Source organism: Gallinula chloropus, assembly GCF_964237585.1.
Source record: "Gallinula chloropus genome assembly, chromosome: Z".
Lineage (NCBI taxonomy): Eukaryota > Metazoa > Chordata > Aves > Gruiformes > Rallidae > Gallinula > Gallinula chloropus.
Genome location: NC_140089.1, coordinates 47,274,410 through 47,299,666, shown reverse-complemented (window position 1 = coordinate 47,299,666; position 25,257 = coordinate 47,274,410). Strand labels below are relative to the sequence as shown.

At 36.0% G+C, this 25,257-nt stretch overlaps 1 protein-coding gene across 1 annotated transcript in view; it reads left to right on the top strand.

Annotated features, from left to right (window-relative positions):
* The window catches only part of CNTNAP4 (contactin associated protein family member 4), a gene marked incomplete at both ends in the record, with an annotated part of 252,498 nt that overhangs the window by 164,198 nt on the left and 63,043 nt on the right, over nucleotides 1–25,257 (top strand). Inside the window, 6 exons of the mRNA XM_084278758.1 lie at nucleotides 6,169–6,372; nucleotides 6,545–6,729; nucleotides 8,602–8,745; nucleotides 11,209–11,470; nucleotides 19,095–19,244; nucleotides 24,905–25,076. Of these exons, the coding sequence (XP_084134884.1) occupies nucleotides 6,169–6,372; nucleotides 6,545–6,729; nucleotides 8,602–8,745; nucleotides 11,209–11,470; nucleotides 19,095–19,244; nucleotides 24,905–25,076 (1,117 nt within the window). The remainder of the gene's footprint in view (nucleotides 1–6,168; nucleotides 6,373–6,544; nucleotides 6,730–8,601; nucleotides 8,746–11,208; nucleotides 11,471–19,094; nucleotides 19,245–24,904; nucleotides 25,077–25,257) is intronic.

The window sequence follows — 25,257 nt, the reverse complement described above, 5'->3', positions numbered from 1 at the left end:
CCATTTGCCAACAAGTAGGTTGACTGTGTTTGTTTTCAAGTGCAGATGCAGTAATTTCTTCCTTCAGTCTTACCCACAGCATACTGCACAACTAAAACTTCAAGAAGATATAAAATTGATCTCATGGTTCCATAACGTAAACTAAAAAATATGTCTGTTACATCTAAAAGAAGTTATTACTGTTTTGGGGAAGTAATACAGGACAACTGTTGGCAACATTTTTAACTTGCTGCTTCAAATTTTGTCTTCTATTCACATAACTGCTCTGACTCATTTAGCTTAGTGCCCTCAAAACTACTATTTCTTCTTTAATGACAGTCTCACTGAGGTTTGATAATGTCCATGGTAGTTGTCCATAGGACACACCAGGGTATTCTGAGTCTTATTTGCTTTTATTTTACACCTAACTCCTTTATTACTTTTTTTTTTTTTGGGGGGGGGGGGGAGGGGGGGGGGCTACAGACTGTCACATTTTATATGTCTGTAAAGCATACATCCAGAGCAACTCTTTCCATTTTTGCCTCTTAGTACTTATGAGGTAGAAAGGTTAAACTTACGGAGTTATATGAAACAGTAGTTCCTGTGTATTCTTTATGCTTAGTTCTTCTCCAGGTTGGCCACCCTATTTGAAAAGATGGCTTTGTCTACATGGTCAGATGGATCTGCTACCTCTACCATGTTTCTCAGTGTTCTTACTCCCATTCTACAGTCTTGTTCATGTCAGAAAGAAAGAAAGAAAGATGTTTTCTACCTGAAAATGAACTACTTGTCTTCATGTGGACTGACAAGATCTGCCTATGCTATGACTACACAATAAACACTGTGTTGCCAAAAAAAACACATTACAAATTTTTTTTTTCAGCCACTGCCTTATAATTCTTCATATTTAGTGGGTGCAAAAGAAGCTGATGAATCCCTACAGATATATCCTGTGTCCTTTTTCTAAAATGTGAATTGTGAAAATAAAGCATGTAAAACAGGTTATGCTATTTCCTGGCACTAAAAAATGGAAACCTGAAAGTCTTTTGGCTTACTATTCTCTCCCTTTGTTACAGCTTCTCTCCCTTTGTTACAGCGCTCTTTTTCATTCTATTCTTTGAAATCCAGTAAACTAAGAATGTGATTTTTATTTTGATATGATGGAAAGATGGGTTTAAATGTGAAAAAGACAATTGTACAAAATTGTAGAAGAAAGATAACTAGGAACTAAGTACACCTTGTACATTGTACATATAGCTAGATAACAGTGACTAACAACAAGCCCTATGATAGACACTGTGGTATGCAAACCCTTTTCCAGAGTTGTCTAATATTTCTGAGCACCCCTTTTCTGGCAGACATGTATAAAGTGTATGGAAGAGTGACATCAGCCAAAGAAAGAACTTCACATCTTCTTTCTAGCTGGGACAATGCACTTTCAAAGACTTGATGTGAGCTTCTCTGAACACTGTGAATCTATTCAGGTCTGCTATCTCCAAAATTAGAAAGGGATAGATTTCTTGTTTTAATACAATTAATGAGGACTAAGGCTATCTAAAACAAATAAAAATGGCAAACATTTTACATTGTTGCTTTTTGGGTTTTTGTTTTGTTGCATGGTTTCAGTTTTGGGGTTTTTTTTTGTTTTGCTTTTCGTTTCTTTATAGAATGTTAGTATTACTTTCAATTACTTTAAAGATCAATAAAAATGCATTTTTTTCCAACAAAAATATTACAACTAAAACTTTTGCTCAGGAAGACTAGAACTCTTGATCCTATAGTATATGAGAAGACTTCTAGAATTTCCGGTTTCTCAGAAGCATTTCATCACTTCCAAAGGTATTTTCACAGTATAATAAGTATTTAGATTGCATTAATATGATAAAGACACATTGTAAATTATGGAAAAAAAATATGTGTGTTCACAAAGCAAATAAACACTATTATTTTTCTTATTTATAAATGTAGAGTGTAGAAAACCCATGGAGGCTGATGTACAAGTCCACGGACTCTTAGAAGCTGAGATTAGTTGGTAAATGTGAAAGAAGAAAATTTTATGGCACCCTGGGTATTTGGGCTCATTCTTTCTATCATGATAAATCTGCAGGAGACATGGGCTTTATCTCTCATGACTCTTTCAATTTATTTCTAGTAGTAATGCACAGATGGTGAAGACAAAACATGTATCAGAAATGTTATAAGAATTTTGATTAACATCTGCAGCCCTTTCACAATCTTCATTCATGCATGGTGGAGGGAGGAAGTTAATTTTGTTTATTTTCTGAATTTGGATGGAGTAGATTTTGCTGCTTAGAAGCTAGAGCTGCAGAATAGTGAAATGGATTTTGGATAGCAATACTATATGTTTGTACTCTTGTCTCAGTAACTAACAGGAGTATTTTCCTCAGTCAAAAAACCCTGCTGTTACCAATACCTACTATGAATATATCTAGTTAACTAGTTTGATAGATACATAAAAATGTACACCTTCTATTACTGAAATTTTTATTAGTCATAATCATTATTTAAATTTAACATTGATTAATGCTCCTACTGTCACATTCATTCAATGACATAAAGAAATAAAAAAGTCAACCTAGAATTCATTTTTGGGTAGTAGGTCATATTTATTAATTGTACATTTTGTAAATGAATTATTAAAAAGTAACATCTAGGTTATCAAGATGTGTAGAAAATCAAGAAGCTGTGCTTAAAAACGTAACTACAGCCACTTGACAAGACTTTTTCAAAATAGAATATTAATGACTAAGGACTAGAGTTAATTTGACTTTGACTAAGGACTAGAGTTAATTTGACTTGAGTTCATTTCCATGCCAACAAAGTGGAGAAATATTTTTAGTAAAATTAAATAAAGTTTTGTAAATAGATAATGGGTTTCAACTGACTTGCAAAAAGCCAACCAGTCAGTGGAAAAGTAACTCTTTATTTATTGAGTGGCCTTTACATCTTCATTTATTTCCCAAATGTATCTTTCAAGGGTAATTACCTTTTCTTCTTTACTTATGGACTGTAAATAGTCTATGAGTTTCTTATCATGTTACCAGTTCTTTTGTGTGTGTGTTGTCCAATCTATAACAATTTTGGGATAAAATCAGTTGTTCCCTTCCCTTCCCTTCCCTTCCCTTCCCTTCCCTTCCCTTCCCTTCCCTTCCCTTCCCTTCCCTTCCCTTCCCTTCCCTTCCCTTCCCTTCCCTTCCCTTCCCTTCCCTTCCCTTCCCTTCCCTTCCCTTCCCTTCCCTTCCCTTCCCTTCCCTTCCCTTCCCTTCCCTTCCCTTCCCTTCCCTTCCCTTCCCTTCCCTTCCCTTCCCTTCCCTTCCCTTCCCTTCCCTTCCCTTCCCTTCCCTTCCCTTCCCTTCCCTTCCCTTCCCTTCCCTTCCCTTCCCTTCCCTTCCCTTCCCTTCCCTTCCCTTCCCTTCCCTTCCCTTCCCTTCCCTTCCCTTCCCTTCCCTTCCCTCCTCTTTTCCACCTTCTTCTTCTCCCCCTAACTCCCTTTCCTCTTTCCTTTCCTTCCTTATTGGAAGTGTTCAAGGTCAGTCTGTATGGGGCTTTGAGTAACTTGATCTAGTGAAAGACATTCAAACAACTAGTTGCACAGCTGGTGTCAGCAGAACTTATTTAACAGCTTTATGACACTATTTGAAGATCAAGTGTTGCTAGGAAGAGACCGAATCCATCTGACCATGTAGAAAGAACCATCTTTTCAAATAGGGTGGCCAACCTGGAGTGGAAAGCTCTGAACTAGGAATTCTGAGTGAGAGAGATGATGGCCCACAAATCAAGTGATGAAGTGGTGGACAGGTTTGAGAAGCAAAGGCCTCAGGGACTTGTGGGCAAAAGTCACTATGGAAACAACAAACTAGGGCTGAAGTGCATGTGCTTGACCATCTCAAGTGCAAACATACAAGAACTGCTGCTGTGAGGGCAATATCATGGGGGCAGTTCTCACAGTTTTTCTGACAAATCAACATAAGTGGATGCCTTTCTGAAGTGCCTATATGCTAATGCACACAAAATGGGGAACACACAGAAGAAATTGAGGTTTTGTGCATTTGAAAGTCTACATCATGACCATAGAGACATCATAGAATAACTTACATGGTCCATAGATGAATACAGGCTGTTTGGAAAAGACTAGCCAGGACACTGAGAAAACAGTTAACATTTGTGTGAGGAAACAGGAGTGCATGGAGCTCTGCCTGGGGACAGGTGATAGAGACAGCCCAGTTTATGGATGAGGATTAAAGGAAAGACCAAAGGTGGCGGCATTGTGACATACGTCTGCTACAGACTGTCAGATATGGAAGACATAGATAAGGCCTTCACACAAATGAAAGAATCCTTAGATTCACAGGCATTGGTCATTGCTGCGGACTTTGATCACCTTGGTGGGACAATGTAACATTCAGGAAAGCAGATTTTTCATGCCCAGGGAGTTGATTGGAATAGTGACATGGGAGATGATTCTGAAGGTAAGAGATATCCAGGAAAGCTGGCTGATTTTTAAGGATCATTGCCTTCAAGATGAAGAAAGGTCTATGCTGACAAGCTGGAAATCAAGCAAAAGTAGCAAGAGGTCTGCATGGACAAGGAAGGAACTCCTAATTGAGCTTAAGGTTAAAAAGGAAGTGTACATGATGTGGAAGCAGGGTCACATGACCCAGGAGGAATACAGAAACATTGAGCATCAGAGGATATGGTTAACAAAGACAAATCACCTTGTTTTGAAACTTATTAAAAGTCATGGAAGACAACAAGAAGGGGTTCCAGAAGTATATCAGGAGCAAAAGGAAAACTAGGAAAAATATGAGCACACTGTTTAGTGAGGCAGGGGACCCTGGGGGCAAAAGATATAGATAAGGTCAAGGCACTCAAAGATCTCTTTACCTTGATCTTTCCAGGAAAGACTTTCCTTCAGGAATCTCAGGTCTCTAAGGCCCATAGGAAAGACTAGAGCAGGGCAGACCCTCAGTCGAGGAGGGGTAGGCTATGTAACGTTTAAACAGGTTGGACATATGTAAATTCATAGACATACTGGAATATTCCTTAGAGTGAAGAACGGAGTAGCCATAGTCATTCTGGGGCTGAAAGAGAGCAGATATCACTTCTCTCTTTGACAAATGCAAGGAACAGCTGGAGAACTATAATGTGGTCAGACTCATTTCAGTTTCATTTCAGCAAACCAAGACATGGAATTCATTCACCATTATCTGACAGGGGTTCAGCCCTCTCCATGAAAGCAGGGCTTCATTACACACTTTGGAACAGAAACACCATCACTCCAAACATCTCCCTCTTCCTCCTTCTTCCCACAGCTGTATATGCTAAGCATGATGTCATATTCACAATGAATATCCCTTTGGTCAGGTGGGGTCAGCTGTCCTGTCCATGTCTCCTCCCAGTTTCTTGTGCACCCCCAGCCTTCTCGCTGTGTAAGCACTGCTCAACAATACAGAAAACATCCCTATATTATCAATACTGTTTTCATCAAAAGCCTCAAATAGTCCATACTAGCTACTATGAAGAAAATTATCTCTATTGCAGCCCAAAGTAGTGCATTTTGTTTATGATGCCAGTAAAAAAAAAATAACATTCTGAAGGGAACCAGAACCTACTCAAAGGTGACAGGTTTTCATTTTAGAATATTTTTGTCTCTTTCCTAGAGTAGTATGTCATGATATTATTTTGAATTACTGCACAGATTCTCAGATTTAATAGTGGCTTGAATCTATAGTGTGCCTGAAGGCTCTGAAAATCAGTTAAATATAGTGGATATTATTTTTTCTTATTTATTTTGTTAATTGGAATTAATTGTAGATAAAGTAATACAAATATTCACCTTAAGAATACAGTAAGAACAGAAATGGTTCAAGGACTTCATGTCTCCAAGGCAAGAAAGACCTTTCAGGATGTGAGATTTGTACTAGGCTTGAATAGAAGCCAGATCTCTTCTGCTCACCTGGCTTTATTATTTAGTGATTGCATCATCATTAAAACAGTTCAGTCCTTACATTTTGGGAAGAGCAAGAGTAGCAGAAATTATCTACACTTTACTGGGCACAGGTGAATTTAGGTATGCTACTGGTGGGGCTTCATATCATATTGAAATAACATGCAACTGTTTCTTTTAGACATAGCATTATACATTGTCTTTCATTTCTTTACTTTTAGGGTCCGAAGTGGTTGGCTTTGATGGCAAAAGTTGTCTAATTTACACATTTAATCACAAATTCATGAATGCACTGAAAGATGTAATTTCTCTGAAGTTTAAGACAATGCAAAGTGATGGAATTCTCCTCCACAGAGAAGGACAAAATGGAGACCACATCACCCTGGAATTAATTAAAGGGAAGCTGTCCTTACTCATTAATTTAGGTAACAGCTACAGTCTCATAAAGTCTAATACAGTTATTAGTTATTATTTGACTAAAACTTCCTTTAATTTGTAAGTGAATTTTAATGTACAGACTATGATAAATTAGTGGTATATATTTGAATAATTACATATTTGTATGAAATTAATAGTTTTTATTTTTCTTCTTTCAAGGTGATACTAAAACTCATCCTTCTAATGCCCAAATTAATATTACGCTGGGCAGCCTTTTGGATGATCAACACTGGCATTCTGTTCTCATTGAACATTTTAACAATCAAGTAAACTTTACAGTGGATAAACACACTCATCATTTTCATGCAAAAGGAGAATTCAATTATTTGGACCTTGATTATGAGGTGTGAAAATTACCTTTCCTTTTTACATTTATTAACCTTGTTATGTAAATGCAGAAAAACAAGCAAGAGGACAGAACTTAAGTATATCTGCAGTGTCTAAGGCTTTAGGGATTTTCTGTCTCCTAAAGGACTGTATCAAAGAAAAAGATAAAGTCTTAGATTACTAATGATCCCATATTTTGGAAACAAAAATTTTCAGAAGACCATTGTTTTCATCTCAGAATTCATTATCTTTGTTTCAGTAGTGCTGCAAATGTAGTAAACGGTATGAAAACTTAAGGAATGAGCCCCAAATAAGTTATTTATATTTAGAAGTATATTATTTATGACTTGATGAAAATTACAAGAAAACAGCATAAAATTATTTTAGAAATGTTTAGATTGATTAAATTCCTATTAAATCTGCCAAAAGTACTGTGAAAAAACCTTCCTTACACAAGTGGTAGATTCTTGAAAAGGAGTAGATGCAATTCTCTCTGTTGGTTTCCCACCTATTGTTAAAAATACCACTATTTTCACTGTTTTAATGTAGTTTCTGGCTGCTTTATGTTTGTCCCTGTCCTTTTTCTTGGATGAGACAATAAGTGATAGAACAGAGTGTCTAAAGCCTGCAGATCTAAATGACATTATTCTACTCATTCAAGTTTTTAAGCAATTTATAGTAAGATTTCATGCAGTTCTGTGTCTGCATTATACCATTTTAAAAATATTATTCATAATATTCGAGTCATGATTCTGCTTAAAATTTCTGAACCATTGTACTAAACCAACCAGTAATGCAAATTATTTTTTCCTCTCTTCCATATGCTGTAGTTTGAAGTATGTGTTATCTATACAAGGTAGAAAGGAAAGCAAAAAAAATGAAAATGAAAAATCCTAAGAAATTAAAAAATCCTACAAGCCGCTGTATTTAGTATTGCATTTCTGACTATAAACATATATCCATTTAGTAACTTATTGAAAAAATAGATATTATTTTGGGTTTTTGTAAAATTATTTAAAATACGAAGATATATTTCAAAATTTAACAATAAATAGTTCATTCTGACTTTTTATCATCCAGAGTAGTTTTGAAATAGTTGAGTTCAAAAGTTCGCTTAAACTGGCATCCTGTTTCTGATGGTGCCCAAGAGTGGAAACAAAGACCAGAGTATAACTCAGGTCACCCTTGTTGCAGTGCTTTTCTAAAATAATCTACTGCTTTTTAACAGTGTCTGCCTCGGGGACTTATTAAAACAGAGTGATATTCTTGAATTTAATAGCTCTCAATAGATTTTTATTTTTATTAAATCTTAAAAACTCTTTCTGAACTCAAGGAAACCTACAGCATCATATCAAGCAACTGCACAGTCTAAGCGTTTTGAGAGGGAAAAAAAAGCATCTCCTTTCATTTGTTTTGAATCTGTCCTGGAATAAATTAATTTGATGTACTTTCCTTCCCTATTATGGTAGGTATGATGTATATACAGTGGAGAATTCAGGTTTAAATTTCCTAAAGAAGTTGTTAGGGAATTCTCTTCTCCCTTTTCACTCTATTCAACATGGTGTGCGCACACAGGGCCTTGTCCTCCTCTTTGCATCTGTAATGGACTCTGAAAATTTACAAGACTCTATACTAAGCAACTGTTAAGAAGCATCCTCGGAAGAAAAACAATACCCAACATTTCAGAATATTTTAACATATATATGACTTGATATAGACTACTTTTTGTTATCCTATTATTTCAATATGTGGATGTGATACAAGGACATAATCAAGAACTAGCAGATTTATTATTGGCCAGTCTTTGACGACTTCTCTCATGCTATTCAAAACTTCTTTCCTTAGAAAAATACTTAATAGTACCATTGATTTCTCTCCTCTTTTCTAAGCTCAGCTTTGGAGGGATCCCAGTGCCTGGAAAATCAGGGACTTTGTCACGCAGAAACTTTTATGGGTGTTTTGAAAATATTTATTATAATGGAGTGAACATCATTGACCTGGCCAGAAGGCATAAATCTCAGATCTACTTTGTGGTAAGAGATTCATAGTTAAGAAATAATAACTGAGTAAATTGGAGAAAAGAAAAGGACACAGCCACTTTCATATGCAACTTGTTAACACATGTTCCGTGTTTATTGAAATATATGTCAGGGAATCACCTAATTGGGCTATTTTATAGATATTTTATAATGCAGGATACATTTTATTCTTCATCTCTACAGCTGATATTTAGTATCAACAGCGGTATCTCACTATTGCGTGGTATCTTGTTGTACAGTATCTCACAGTTGTGCATTCAAGAAGCCAGTGTACCAGTTGAAGCTCTGGCTTTAGCTTCTGTACATGCCTAGTAAAAGCAACAGCAGTACATTTTGAAAGGTTTGTATTGCTGAGGACACCAACCAACAGTTTTCTCCAGAGCATTATAATTTTGCTTGATAAGTTCTATTTCTCAATTTATACAAAAATGTATTTGAAAAGCTGTAATTTAGGTTGTTTGGTTTAGCACATTTATTGTGACATGGCCAAATCCCTATCATTTAGAAAAACTATTCCAGTAATGAACCAACTTTCTTCTGTGTTACAGAAGTTTTTCTATAAATTTTACCAAGTCTGTTGTGTTTTGGTTTTTTGTTGGGTTTTTTGTTGGATTGTTGTTTTTTTTTTTCCAATAGTCCATGAGCTATCTGCATTTGCAGCATCTATTTATTTAGCAGCAGAAAATGTGGAATTATGATGGAAAAAGTTGTAAATAATTAACAATGCATGAAATGCTTTCAATCTCCAAATATTTTTAGTTTTATTTCTATGTAGAATATGAACAATATCATTTGGTTCCCTGACAGTCATTGTGACAGGCATCTCTTCTCATGTGAAACTTCATTTGAACTATTCCTGCATTAACTAAACTGATACTACTGTATAATATCTTGTCCATGATGCTGATGGATGTTGAGGAGGGGGAAGTTTTAGGATGCTCTGTGTAGACTAGTAAAAAGGGAACTATAAAATTATTGTCAAAGGAAATTTCATCATCATAATCTCAAATAATTTAAATGGTTGTGCTACTTCCAAAACTGTTTAGGAGATGTTTTATAATGCAAATGTGCCAGAAAGTATCTGTATTACCATAGAATCCATGCTAAATAGCCGCTTTGCTGGTCTAATACAGTATCAGGCAGCTGTCCAGATAACATGGAGGGGGAATCTGCAGATGGTAACCTTTTAGCTTTTAACAAGGTGTATTAATCTGATGACTGCCTTTTCATTATGGGTCACTTCAGCAAACTATTGATTTCTCTACATGTGAGTTCCTAAAACAGAGATTTTATTTACTTGTATTTTTATTGAAGAAAATTATCACAGGCCTAGTGAGTATTTTTTCTTAAAGTTATATTTTTAGATTTTACTGTAAGATCAAAGTTTTGTATATGTGCAACAGTTTAAAAGTTCTTTGTGTTGAACAAAAAGTTAAATATACTTAAAATTGTGAAGACATTAATCTTTCATAATCATCTGTACAGAACAAATTAGTTATAGTTCAAATGGTGTGAGCAAGTCATTAGATCAAAGTGCATAATGTAGCACTATCAAGAGTCATAAAGTATTAACTAACCCTGACACCAAATGCAAAAAAGTAATGTTGTTCCCTTTCCAGTCTTCTTACTTGTGTTGCTCAGTGCAGCTGTAGATGCAAGTTAAGCTCAGAGTTTGTCAAATAGCTTATCTGCAAGTTTATTTATTTATTTTATTTTCTGAAATCACTAAGAACAAATGATTTCAAAAGCAGTCAAGCACAAGATAAAGGCTAGATGCCTAAATATAACCCAAATCCAGTCCATATAAGCTTACTTAAAGGTATGTTTCCTTCTGATTTACAAAGTATGTGTTTTGTATTTGTCAACAGCAAGAGTTGATAGGTTTTTCTCTGCCTATTTGTGCCAACAAATATTGGAGTCAATGTACATTTCCAATAGCATAGAATTTGAAAGGCTCTTTCTTGGTCTGGCAGAATGTTTTTTTCTCAAATGTAACACTGTCTTAAATGATCAGTAGCCAAGCATTTAGACCCATGTAAATATTGTAACAAACTTTGCATTCAGTGACATTTTATTTGACATTCAGAAATTTATCTAGTCCATAATGCTTCCTGAGGCTGAGCCAAAATAGAAACAAAGTAGATCTGTCTAGCTCCTGAATTGTCATTAAATCATCCACGTAATTTAGGATTTTAACCTCATTTACTGAAAGGTCCTCGCCACTCTGCTCAGGCAGATATGTATCTTCTGGTCAAACAACTAGGTAAACATTTCTCAAGTTGGTGATATTCGTATATGTTTATACTTTTAGAAAAAACATTTCAGTATTACAAATGTTATATTCTATGCACAATATTTTGAAAATCTGTAGTTTCCATATAACATTTCTCTCTTTTTTTTTCTCCCCCCCCCCTCCCCAAATGTTCCTAATGCTGTATTTGTTTCATTTCTCCCTAGGGTAACATATCCTTCTCGTGTTTAGAGCCACAGGTGGTTCCTGTTACATTTCTGAGCTCCAAAAGTTACCTGGCACTGCCGGGGACATCAGGACAAGGTGAAATAATCATCAGTTTCCAGTTTCGCACCTGGAACAAGGAGGGACTTCTATTATTTAGCAAACTACACCAGGCTTCAGGAAGTTTTCTCTTATATCTGAGTGATGGGAAAGTTAAAATCAGTCTTCATAAACCAGGAAAAGCACTGAATGACATCGCTGCAGGTAACAGAAGTGAAGGGGAAAAATTCCAGTATCCTACAAATAACAATAAGTTGATGTAAAGAATGTACCTACATTCTTACCAAAGTTCTATGACTATTTGTGTGTAACTACACTTTATTTGTGTGGATGTCAATCCTAAATATTTTTAAATAATTTATCATTTCACAAATACGTATCTATTATTTTTACCCCATGATTTAGTGGACATCACTTGCAGTAATACACGTTACAAAGGCAAGTCCTTAGCTTTAGATACACAGAGTATATATAGCTCGTGTATAATCTGGGAAATTCAAAACATCTAAGCAACTTTTTCAGTTCTGCAGTGTAAACAGATTAATTTCTTATGCTGTCAAGCTAAGCCATTAGACCTTTTTCACCATTTGTCAGTACCTTTGCAAGGCATCAAGTAACTAATTTTTTTATAAGGTTTTACATTATTAAGTACATTATGGGTTTTTTTTTTATTTTCTAGAGTTCTGAGTTGTAAAGCTGTCCATTACATCTGGACAGTCAATGCCCAATATCAGGTTGTGTTCAAGAAAGCTGGGACAATTTTGAGCCCACTTAAATATATATATATGTATAAGCCTAAAAGGAAATGGAGGTGAGCAGGATGAATAATTGAAAGCCTAAGGGTCTCTTCTGTAGTTATTCAATGAATGGAGACTAGATCATCTTCTTTTGGTAGTATGCAAAGCTGGGCAGCCCTAAGGGTGGAGCTGAGATTTCCAAAAAGAATACCCTCTAGTCTTCTTCTGAGCCCTGTTGGTAAATTAATATATAAAGGAAAGAGTATGAGGCAAAAATAGTAAGATATGGTCGTTAGAGAGTACCCAACTGTGATTCTGGGAAGCAGCTCCCAGCTTTCACTTTCACTCAGTCTGGGAGCAAGGGGGCTCCCTCTTTCACAAAGCGGCTCTTCACTTTTTCTGAGTGCTGTTAGCACTTGATGTGAGAATAGCAAGACTGCTGATCCAAGCAGGAATCTCCTGCTCTCCGGGAACATGAGAGCAGGATGAAGAAAACATCTCCATCTTCCATGACTTTATACAAAAATGTGGAAAACAGTATCACCATGTGGTAGAGTCAATGCCTTTACCTACCAGTGCTTCATTAGTAGTACAATGTACTCTGACACTCCATGCATCGCTCATCCTTTATGTAAAGAAATTGAATTTTGCCCCTTTCTTGTAGGAGGATAAAAAGGTTATTCCAAAATGAATTCCAAGACAGGAAAAACAGAACTAGAGACAATAGATAGGTGAATGTGATTCCAAAAAATATACAAGGATGAGGAAAGGACAGTGGTTTCTGTGTGGACATAGAAAATGACCAAAGAATACTAGCTGGAAGAATATGTTATGGAAAGAATGTAGAAAATCAGCTGCCGGAAACACAGTGATATCCAAAACATAAGTGGATCCTGGATTTCTTTTGAACTGTACATAATCATATATTTAATATTCATTCCTATTCATAAAGCAGGAATATTAACATTGGAAAATAAGCCAAATTAGTTCCAGTAATGTTATGTGTAAACTAAACTAACAGGTGAATAACAAGTAGAAAAGCTCCATTTCACACTGGTACTTAGTAAACAAGTAAAAGATTTGAAAGCATGAAGAATTTAATCTTGTATAGACTATATTAATTGAAGTGATAGGAACCAAACCAAAGACATGTTTCAGAGGAGTGTTCAAGGCAGAACATAGACAGCTTGATGCTGTTTAGCGCTAGTTTGTCTTGGGTAATAACAAATACACTAAATAAATTAAGCTGTTAATCCAATAAAAATTAAGAAATAACATATTAACCATTCAACTTAAAGCCTCCAAATCTCTTTCAGACAGCAGAGAATTTTAGAAGTTATTTAAAAGATGGAGAACATTTCAGCAAAATAACCCAATCTATACAAACACAAAATAAGAATCACTTATCTAAAATATTCACAGATCACGTGCTTTGTAGTGTAAGGCAAAACGAAAAAAAGCAGAGCCAAGCAGAACAAAGAAAAAGCCACATGATTTGAAGATGAGGCCTATCTAATCTTATTTCTTTGCCTCTGTTTCTTTTAGATTGTTTCCTTAAATCAATTTCTGATACGAAACAAAAATTCTTTTGAGGGGGAAAAAAATGTTAAGCATAGTTCATTGTGCTTCTACAGGTATAACATAGTTGAAAATATTTAAACAGCTGTTTATTCTAATTAAGGAAAAGACTGTAAAACAGCAATGACCATGGATAATATTGAAATTTACATAAATACTTCGATCCTGTTTATGTGGCTGATAATAGAATGAGCCCTGCTATTTGTTATAATCTTAAATAACTGTTGCAGAAAAAGTACCATTTTAATGATAAGAGCTGTCCCTAGGCTTACACATTTGGAAATGTCAGTTCCTTAGTAAGAATGCCAGTGACACGTAGTTAAGCATGATGAATTTGTCTTTTTAGGAGCTATTTCAATTGCAGTTCAATTAGATGATGTATATTAAAGAAACTATTGCCATGCAGCATCATTTTAACAGACAGTTGAAGCTGCAAACTTGCACATCATGCAATTTCTTCAGTTTCAAATTTGCAAAACAATAGGTAATATATTATCCAAAAAAAAAAAAAAATCTTGACACTCTATGCTGAAACAGAATTTAATGTTCTCATGCTGCTTTAAGTCTAGTATTCATACAGACTAACGGGACTTGTGTTCCTCCTTGTGAAGGCAGAAACTAATGCAAAAATATCCTATTCTCTTCTGAGAAAGAAGTCATCTAACAAAACCATATGGGGCACTTTTCCTTGGGTCTTTAGAGTGTTAATAGTTGCATTTATCAAAGCAATTCAGGTTTGTGTTTGTAGACCAAGTAATTAAATTATGGATGGCTGGACAGGTTTGTTTCCCTAGAGGCAAGAACTTATAACCTGACTTTAACACACATGCACACACATAATATTTAATAATAAAATCAGAGCACATTTCTTTGTGTCCAGTTCTTAAATTCATTATCGCATATTTTTTAAAGATTTCTTCAACCATATAAAAATGAGAAGAATCACTGGTTAATTAATGAGTGATAGAGTTATAATAACCTGTATCATTCCTTTATGGAATGCTTACTTAATATCTTTCCTTTGTAGCCTCTTTTGCAAGCTGGTCATCAAATATACACAAAGAAATGACATAGATTAAAACAAATAAATTAACATGACATTAATTTGTGTTGAATGATGAGACCAAATTGAATTGCAAACTGTATAAATGTTTGAGACCTTATCATTCAGTTCCCTCATATGATCCTGTCTCTATGTAGCTTTCAATTTCCATGCAGATTTTAATTAAGTTATGTTAACAAACATTGCATTTGTTGGTTATACTTCAGACTAATGTATAAATAACTTTCTCTAAAAAATTTTGGTTTTCACTGATCTCCAAAGAAGTTATATACATCGTCCTTCTATATATGTGTTCCTAAGGTTGGAAGCCATTGTTCTGCAAGACCTCCCACAGACCCATTTTAGTACTTAGATATTAAAATGATAGAGGCACTACTAATGAGAATAAATTGGTATCTTGTTTAATAGCTATCTTATTATGCACTAAAATTTTAATTGTTATCTTTTCCTCATTTTTTTCTGGCAAAGCATTTTTAAAACTCCCAGTAGGGCACCAGACAAAAGCTTTTCAGTTGCAATAGAAATGTTAGTAATCTGTTGTCCTCCACCATTTATTTATATGTTGTACCATGCAATGGCTTTTCACTAGCAAATGTGAATTTAATAATGGTTCTCAATTAAAGGGCTCTAATGAGCTGTTATCTTAGGACTGTCTTGTGCTCCCACAATGGCATTTCTCAGTCCCTAGACCTAGTGGAAGATACTTTTGGCAAGTCTTAGCTTCAAGTAGATAAACATCATTTAGCATTTCTAATAATTCCAGCCTTTATTAAGAGGAGATAAAATATTGAGCCCCAAATAATGAATTAGATCTTTATAATGAACTACAGTAAGTAAATAAAAAAGTGCAAAAATTATATAATCACTTTTCCAGTAAAAAAAACCAAACCAAACCAAACCAAACCAAAACTCTACTTCAGTCATTTATCCGAGCTCCTTTTTTCTTGCTTTCCCTTCCTTGACATTCAAATATTGAATTATGTTACATCGTTTTCTTACCAGAATAAAAATTTACTGAAGCAGGACAAAACCCTAAAAATTAAAAGCAATTATCCTTGTAACTATCTTCAATAATGACATAGTAGGATTGAATGCATCTTCAGCAAGCTTGCTGATGACACCAAACTGAGATTTGCAATTGATTCACTAGACAGAAGTGATGGATTCCAGAGGGACTTCGACAGGTTGAGAAATGGGCCCATGTGAACCTCATCAGTTCCACAAGGCCAAGTGCAAGGCCCTGCACCTGTGTCAGGACAATCCCCAGTATTAACACAAGCTAGGGACTGCACTGACTGAGAGCAGCTCTGAGAAGTACTTGGGAGTGCTAGTTGATGAAAAACTGGACGTGACCTGGCAATATGCACTTGAGGTCCAGAAAACCAATTGTAACCTGAGCTGCATAATAAGAAGCATTCAAGACAAGAAAAACATGGACCTGTTAAAGGCATTCCAGAGGAGGGATGAGAAAATGGTCAGTGGGATGAAACACCTCTCCTATAAGACAGGCTGACAGACTTGAACTTGTTCAGCCTGGAAGAACTTATTGTACCCTTTCAATACTTAAAAATGCAATTATTATATTGATGGAGTGACAATTCCCCCCACTCCGAGCCTGTAATGACAGGACAGGGATAAAAGTTTCAAACTGAACTAAGTTAGATTTAGATGGCTCATCTCTGGAAGTGTCAAAGGTCAGGTTGTATTGGACTTTAAGCAACCTGATCTAGTAAAAAGCCTCTGCACACAGTAGGGAGATTGTACTAGATGATATTTAAAGATGCCTTCCAGCCCAGACTATTATCCTATTGTCTGATTCTTTAAAGAAACATTATCATATTGCAGTGATGTGACTGAGGAAAACATTATTCATTTGAAGAACCTCTACAATGAAGAAACATTTAAAGGTGAGAAGAAAGAAAGTGGAGCTTTTGGTAACTGCGGAGGGAGGCTAGAAGGAGGGATATGAGCAAACAAGGAAATAATACCTTTCTAGAAAAAAATATTTTAGGAAATGGCTAATCTTAAAAACACAGTGTAACAAGAGGTGTTATGGAGTATATATTTTATAATTTACCTTCTTACTGCAGGATAATTCTACAATAATTTATGGAAAAAAACCCTATTACTGGGAATTAGGAGGAAACTTTTCTCAGACTTAATTTTCAGTGTTTTAAAAAATACATTATTCATACTCCTTGTTTTAGCATACCTATTACCTCTTGGATGAAAGAGCACAATTCACTGAGGTTCACTGTGTTATGAAAGACTTAAGGATGCCTTATCTGTTCATGATTCTTTGTTGATTTTTGTTTGAAGTTAGTAAAATCTTTTGATATATTTGTTGAGTTCTTGTTGTAAAAGGACTAAGAGGGAGAGAGAAATAATAGTACTTGTTAAGTCTAGAAAATTCATTATACAGTGTGACTCATCTGTGTCAAAGGTATTGTAAGGCAGCAATTAATGTTTTTCTAATACTATATATACTCTATTGTTTAGGGGGGTTTAATGTCTTTTACACGTCATATTATCTAGCCAAAGTATAACTACACAAAATGGTTGGGTTTTAAGGCAATTTCTTGATACCAGCTCAATAGTATGCCAGACCTAATATTAAATACACTAGCCTAAAGGCTGCTGTAAGTTAGATTAACTGCCACCGGTACAAAGGGACTTCAGCAGTTAGACATCTGGAAAATATAAGGAAAATCTAGTCACTCCCTCAACATAGCCCGTAGGGCTATGTAAATCTTTGTTATCAAGAGATTACCCCTCTAACAGGTGACCTTTTACTGGACAGATATAACGTTAATATTATTTTATATTGCATGGTATAAAGTTTGCCATTTTTATTTTAGTAAAAAGTCCATCTCTATAAATATAAAGAATCTGGAGTTTTACAGAAGTATAAAATATACTCATATACCCAGAAAATTAATGATAGCTTTAATGTTGATTGTTTACTCTGACTGTACATATACTGTTTCTCTTAGGAAATTCAAATGTCACTTCTCATATCAGCTTGCAACAAAAATAAGCAATGGCCAGAATGTTATCAAAAAAACTTAAGACTGCAGCCCTGTGCTTTCTCCTGCTATGTTAGAAAAGTGAATAGTTCCTGAAAGTGCAATACATAGATAAGGGGATCTATTAGCCACAGGTTTTATGTAATTCTACTGAGGATGGTAATAAAGCAAAATGTTTAAGGTTTCTTATTATATGATCCCTAATAGTACACGTGTGTGTGTACATATATACCTACATACACACACGCAGGGTGTTTGAAGTAAGGAAACAACACAAGAAGGTGCATAAAACTAATAAGAATCATATTATATTGAATATATTAAAGATTCTTTCTAGATTATAACTTATCTGAATTGATAATGTGTTTTAGGCTTTATCTCTGCATGCTGATCTTATGTCTAGACTTGGGTAGTTAACAGTATATGGATCCTAGTTATATGCAATTTAGTTATTTGAAATTTGTTGTCTATTCTTTCTTTTCCTTCTGGTAGAGTTAATGAGTTAATTGGCCTTTTTCTCTAGAGAGGAGTGTAGGAATACATGAAATTTTAAGAGGAAAATCACAGATCAAAAATTATAGGAATTCTGCAGTTGAGAAAAGACTGTACATAATTCAAAGGTTGTAATTCTTTGTTCTTTACTGAAAAAAGTATCTCTGTACTGAAGAACACTCAAGATCATGATTGACTTAAAGCACTTCTTAAAGATAATAATGTGGTTACATACTGTCCTATATAAAATGTATTTAAGTATATAAATGTGTTTTCCAGAATGAGGGCATTAGGTTTCTTTCTTTGTGGCACCTTACACCTGCACAGCCAGAGGTAATGAAAATTGGTGTTAGAGGCTAAACTCAGAAATTCTACCTTACATTTCCAATAAAAGAGACAAGTGAAAGGAAAATAAGCTGGTGAAATTGATATGACAGTTGCTGAATCTTTTAGTAGGTACAGGAATTAGCTATTTTACTTGGTTATAATACAATGACTAGTTTTGATTTTAAAAGATGAAGAAATTCTTTGTAACACTGCAGTAAAAAAAGTCTTATGTGTAAAATACTGTATCAGCCATCACTATGATATCTTAATGATAATCTCTAGATTGGGAGGATACTTTTAATAATCACTATATTGAATAGAATTATTACTGGTAATTAGGAGTATTACAACAGTAAAACATTCACTGATTTACATTTTTTTTTCTTTATCTGATGTAGGGCAAGAGAGTGGACAAAAGTTTTGACTTCACAAATGATATTTGTGTTCTTTCTTGCTTTGTTTTTATTTTTTTTCCTTTATCACTTGAAGTATTTATGTGGGCTATGATTGCTCTACTAGTCTATCCATCTTTCAAGTGTATCATTCAGTTAGTATAACAAATAAGGGACGTTTATACTTCATTTTTATTTTTATTTTCCTTCCAGGTGCTGAATTAAATAATGGGCAGTGGCATTCCGTATTCTTCTCTGCCAAAAGGAATCGTATCAGTGTAATAGTAGACAATGAAGTGACCTCGTCTGCTCATGCCTCCATACCTCTGCAAATATATTCAGGAGATGCTTTCTATTTTGGAGGTGAAATATATTGTTTATGCTGGCAATAACCTACAGTTAAACATTATTTTTTCCTCACATATCTAATCAAATGACAAGAAGTATTTGGCTTTCCTTGAGTCTCCTTTGCCTAGCTTGGATATCTCTCAAAGGATCTGGTTTTCAGGCACAGATATGATGTTTTTTGAGTTTGTTTTTCCTTAAATTTTATAATTTAAAGTCACTATTTAGAACGCCATTTTCTGGTATCATGCTTTGATACTTGAATGTAGTCTGGCTGACAATCAGAGACAGCCCTCTGTTGTTACCCCGTTATTGTGTTGCTAAATCATTTTTTGTGAGACTCTTCCACGGGGATGATCAAGTTTTCACCTTAAGTGAATGCTTACTTTCCTTGTTTTGTTTTGGGTTTTTTTTTGGGGGGGGGTTCTTCTATGTTGTTTCAAGGTCCCACATCTCATGGCTTGAACCATTGCAGGGTTGAAAACAGATGAACAGAGTGGGGGGCATGTTGGCAGTTGCAAAAATCAGAATATTCAATGAAATTGTACAAGGTCATTTCTATTTATCTCTTGGTATGTGAAGGGAGAAATTATTTCCAAGAACATTGAAAGTACTAACTACATATTCACCTCTCATCTTCTCTAATTTCAAACTTTATAGCTAAAAGCAGCAGCTTATGTATGTCGTACAAACTTAGAGGAAACGAGTGGAATGTTTCTGGGTTTAGAAAATTGTTTATTAAAATTTTATGTCATAATACCACCATCAAAATGTAGAAAATGCCTTTTGACTTTCTTTCTAAGTTTATATGAATATTTACAGTGTTCCTATATGCTGGTTAAAACATGAATATCAGCCTTCCAGGAGAGGTGTCCTGGGGCCACAGTAGTGAGTAGTGAGTTTCCTTGTCTTAATAAATACAAATTATACAAGAGATGTGTATGTCTAGCTAGAAAAAATGTGTCATAAACATGCAAATACTTCAGCATTATGTCAGCACAATTTCTAGTCATGTTGTAATCAAGGATATAATACTTCTGTCAGTTCTTCTAATAATAATTCATTGCAGTTTTAAGGGCAAAAAGACTATTTAATATTGAAATAAGTACATAGGGTGAATTTCATTATTGTGAGATTTGTTCCTATATTTAATATCTGGCCAAAAATTACAAGGAATCTAAGTTTCATTTATATTAATGATGTTGCCTTTTCTCTAAAAGAACTAGAAGACAATTTTTAAAAGACAGACACTAAGAAAGAAATCTAAAACAATTTTGTACAGTAGCTGCAAAAGAAACAAACTTTTTCTGACTTCTTTGTTTTGGTTTTTTTATTATTTTTTAATCCTTTGGGGGTTTCTTTAGTATATGAGCTCCACTGGAAGTATCTCATTCTCAAATGAGCATCAGATATTTCACAAGAAATCACAGAATTAGTTTTAGCATTTTACTGTTGAATGCTGTAAAAAAATGTGGTTAGAGCAGTAATTGATTTGTCTAACTGAGTGCTATGCTGAAAATATACTGTGCTCCCATCTGGACTTTTGCAAGTCCATGAAGCAATATCCCAAGTAGATAATTAACATTTTCCTTTAGGAAGGTAGTAATATTTTTGAACAGTTTGGTTTCTCACCAGCATAAAACACACTTAGAAATTATTTACTTATTTCATTTCAATTTTAGTTCATTTCCTATTGTATACTTCTTACAAACATATCTGTACTATATCAGTTGTTGTACACACATTTGAATAATTTACAAGTTTCCGCTGTTGTTTTGCTTTCCTATACAATAAGCTTCTACATTGTCTTTACAGGACATCAGAAAATATCTTAGCTCTGTGGAATAGAGAAGCTGCTCCTGGGAAAAACTCACTGGGCATGATTTAAATCAAGTCAGGATCTAAGTATTTTATTGATAATATTTAACTATTTGGCAATCAGTAAACAAGTCATCTCAGGATCAGTGACACAATAGGAAAACCACAGAATGTTATTCCTAGGTTGGGTAGGACATCCAGACATCCAACTCTGTTCTAAAGTCTGGTTAAATCAGGATGTACAGGGCTATGACCAGTCAAAACCTAACAGGTCCAAGGAAAGAAATCTCATAACTCCTCTGAGCAAACTGTTGATTACCCTTAAGGTAAAAAAACACTTGTTGCTAATGCTTGAATTAACCATTTTAAACTTTTGTCATTTGCCTCTTGTTCCATTACCATGCACTACTGGAAAAAGTCTGGTTCTATCTTCTCTGTATTGTCTTATTAGATAGTATCATCTTTTCTTCTGAAGACTGGACAGTCCAATTTCTGTCATTCTCTCTTCATACACCCTGAGCATTCAGCTACCTTGACCATCTCAGATGCCTCTGCTGGACTCACCCCAGGATGCTAATGTCTTTTCTATACTGGGAAGTCCAGAAATACAGCACTGCAGATGTGCTATCACAAGTAGAGGGAAGAACCACTTCCCCAGATCTGCTGGCTGTGCCCCTGATAATACACTCTAGAATGCCATTAACTTTCTATGCTTCAGGGACACATTCCTCACTCATGGTTCAGCTGCTGAACACCAGGGTTCTAGCCCTTTCTCCATAGATGGAGGCAGTTATCCTCCAACTCAGATAGCTGCATGTCATCACAGGCTGAGTAGAGGGAGGGAGAGCAGTGGATGTCATCTACCTTGACTTCAGCAATGCTTTTGATACTGTCTCCCATGACATCCTGATAGCAAAGCTGAGAAAGCATGGGATAGATGAGTGGACAGGGAGGTGGGTTGAGAACTGGCTGTTGGACTGAGCTGAGAGAGTTGTGATCAGTGGAGCAGAATCTGACTGGAGACCTATGACTAGCGGTGTTCCCCAGGGCTCAGTCCTGTTTAATATCTTCACTGACGACCTCAATGAGGGAATAGCATCCACCCTCAGCAAGTACCCGATGATACAAAGCTGGGAGGAGTGGCTGACACGCAGGAACACTGCGCTGCCATCCAGAGAGACCTGGACAGGCTGCAGAGCTGGGCAGGGAGAAACCAGATGAGGTTTCATAAAAGCAAGTGTAGAGTCTTGCACCTGGGAAGGAATAACCGCTTGTATCAGTACAGGCTGGGGGATGACCTGCTGGAGAAGAGCTCTGTGGAGAAGGACCTGGGGGTCCTGGTTGATGACACGTTGGCCATGAGCCAGCAGTGTGCCCTGGTGGCTAAGAGGGCCAATGGGATCCTGGGGTGCATCAGGAGGACTGTGGCCAGCAGGTTGAAGGACATGATCCTCCCCCTCTACTCTTCCCTGGTCAGGCCCCACCTGGGGTATTGTGTCCAGTTCTGGGCTCCCTGGTATAAAAAACACAGGGTTCTCCTAGTGAGAGTCCAGAGAAGGGCTACAAAAATGATTAAGGGCCTGGAGCATCTCCCCTATGAGGAAAAGCTGAGTGAGCTGGGACTGTTCAGCCTAGAGAAAAGAAGACTAAGGAGGGACCTTATTAATATTTATAAATATCTTAAGTATGGATGCAGGGGGAAATGGTCATCCCCTTTTCAGTGGTCTGTGGAGACAGGACAAGGGGCAATGGCTGCAAGTTGGAGCACAGGAAGTTCCACACGAACATGCAGAAGAACTTTTTCACAGTGAGGGCAACAGAGCGCTGGAATAGGCTGCCCAGGGAGGTGGTGGATTCTCCATCTCTGGAGATATTCAAGACCCGTGTGGATGCCTATCTGTGCAATATGAGCTAGGGAGCCTGCTTTGGCAAGGGGGGTGGACCCAAAGATCTCTTGAGATCCTTTCCAACCCCTATGATTCTGTAATTCTGTGACTTGTTCTATCTCAAACTTCCATCTTAAGCTCATTCTTATTGAATTGTATAGCATTCTTTTCAACTTACTTCTCCAGTCTGGCAAGGTCCCTTTTAGTCACACATCTATCCTCCCTCATTTAACCCCTGTCCCCAATATATCAGTTTCAGTCTTGCTTAAAATGCACTCTGACCCATCTTCAAGATCATTTATGAAGTCATTAAACAATGTATGTCTCAGTACTGATCTTTGAAGGGCTCTCTGTTCACTAGTCATCAACTGGACTTTGTATAGTTGATTGTCCGCTTCTCCAAGCCATATCTCATTAATCTGGTGATAGACTATAGAAAACTGTTACAGGCTTTGCTGAAGTCAAGATATGCAATGGTTACTGCTTTCCCTTCCTGCACAGTGCCAATCACCTCAGCAAAGAAAACAGAGGTCATGGTGAGGTATGATTTAGCCTTGAAGATAATGTTACTCAGCTACTTTCCTGTCCTATATGTGTCCTTCACTCTTCCTTCACATAGAAATGGCTTCTAAGAGGATTTGTTCCATGAATGTGCCAGGGACCTCATTGAAGCTGACTGGCCTCTAGTTTTGTGTTGCCTCCTTCTTGCTTTTCTTGAAGATGGGTGTAGCATCTGCTTTCCAATCATCCATTCACAAAATTGCCATGGGTATTTGAACATTATAACAGTAAGGGATTCAGAGTAACAATGGCAATTATTGCAATTATGTCTAGTTCCTGTAGTACCCTCAGTTACCTCTTGTGCTCATTGTGGGGACTGCTTCCCACTACTTCTTCATGCTCTGATAGAACATGGGATTACTTTTATCTCAAGAATTAAGAAAAAAAGCCTTCCATAAATCAGTCCTTAAAAAGACCTTTGTCACTTGCTGTCTTGTCCCGTTATGTAGTGCACCTGTAATCTCCTTAGCCTTTCTTTTCTACTGTTGTACTTAAAGAAATCTTTTTTTTCACTTCACTTTCCTTCATAGTTTTCACTCCAGTTGAGGTCTCTATTTTCAACTGCATTTATGGATGTGCGGAAATTGTATTCCATGTCCCTGCTTCAACATTGGGTGTTTGTTCCATGTTGCAGGCCTTCTGAGACACCCAACTATTTTGATATTGCTATGAAGTTTTCTTGTGCTCTAAAGAGCTTGTTGAAAAATAACTAGCCCTTTTGCTCTCCAGTGCTATTTCCAATGGGATCCTAAAACCAGGTTTTGAACAGACCAACATTGGCTCTTCTGAAGTTCAGGGTTGAAATGTTTCTTTTCATCTTGTCTGCCCTGTGGATCATAAACTCCACAGCCTTGTGCTTGCTGTAACCAAGTCTGTCCTTTACGTTCACATTTTACACCTTGTCTCTGAGTAGCAGGTCCAACAGAGCATCTCCTGTTGAAGTCTTTGATAACTTACAAGAAGAAATTGTCTTCAGTACTTTTTGAAATTTTCTGGACAACTTGATAGACTACTGAGTAATTAATTTTTGTATTACTTGACTTCAATTGTGACTTAGAGATTTTTTCAAATCATGTGCGTCTTGTATTGTAACCTAACAATTTTTAGCTAAGGTCAGTCAGTTAACCTGTTCACATCTTGATTCCATTCATTGCTTTGGAACTGCTACTTGGGTTATACTTTACCCAGTTTTTTAGTAATGCTTTTGCATTAGGGTTAAAAAGAGTAAGACTGCATGGAAATATTTCTTTACAGTTGCACCACCATGCTTAATCACAAGAGCCTCTGCCTGAAGTCTTTCACCAACAAAGTTTACAACACCTGGAGATTATACAAATTCAGTTTATTTTTTAATATATATATTCTTTTTTTGATAAAATATTTTTTCAGCTCCAGGTTTTATGCTTCTTTCAGGCTGCCCTAGCAGTGGAAACATTTCTGAATGTAATACCTCATTTGGTGGCTTTCAAGGATGCATGCGACTCATTTCCGTTGGTAACAAAGCAGTGGATATGATCTCAGTTCAGGAAAATGTTTTTGGCAATTTCAGTGATCTTCAGATAGATTTATGTGGCATTATAGACAGGTAAGAAAAACATATTTACTCATTTATTTATTTATTTATTTGAATTATTTGTTTCTGATACTGAATTGATGATGAAGAATGGAAAGCTTACAAAACAACATGCTACTTCTTTTGTTAGAAGCCGAGTCTTGAATAAATGCCATATACATAGCACAGCAATAAGATTTCCATGCATTGCACA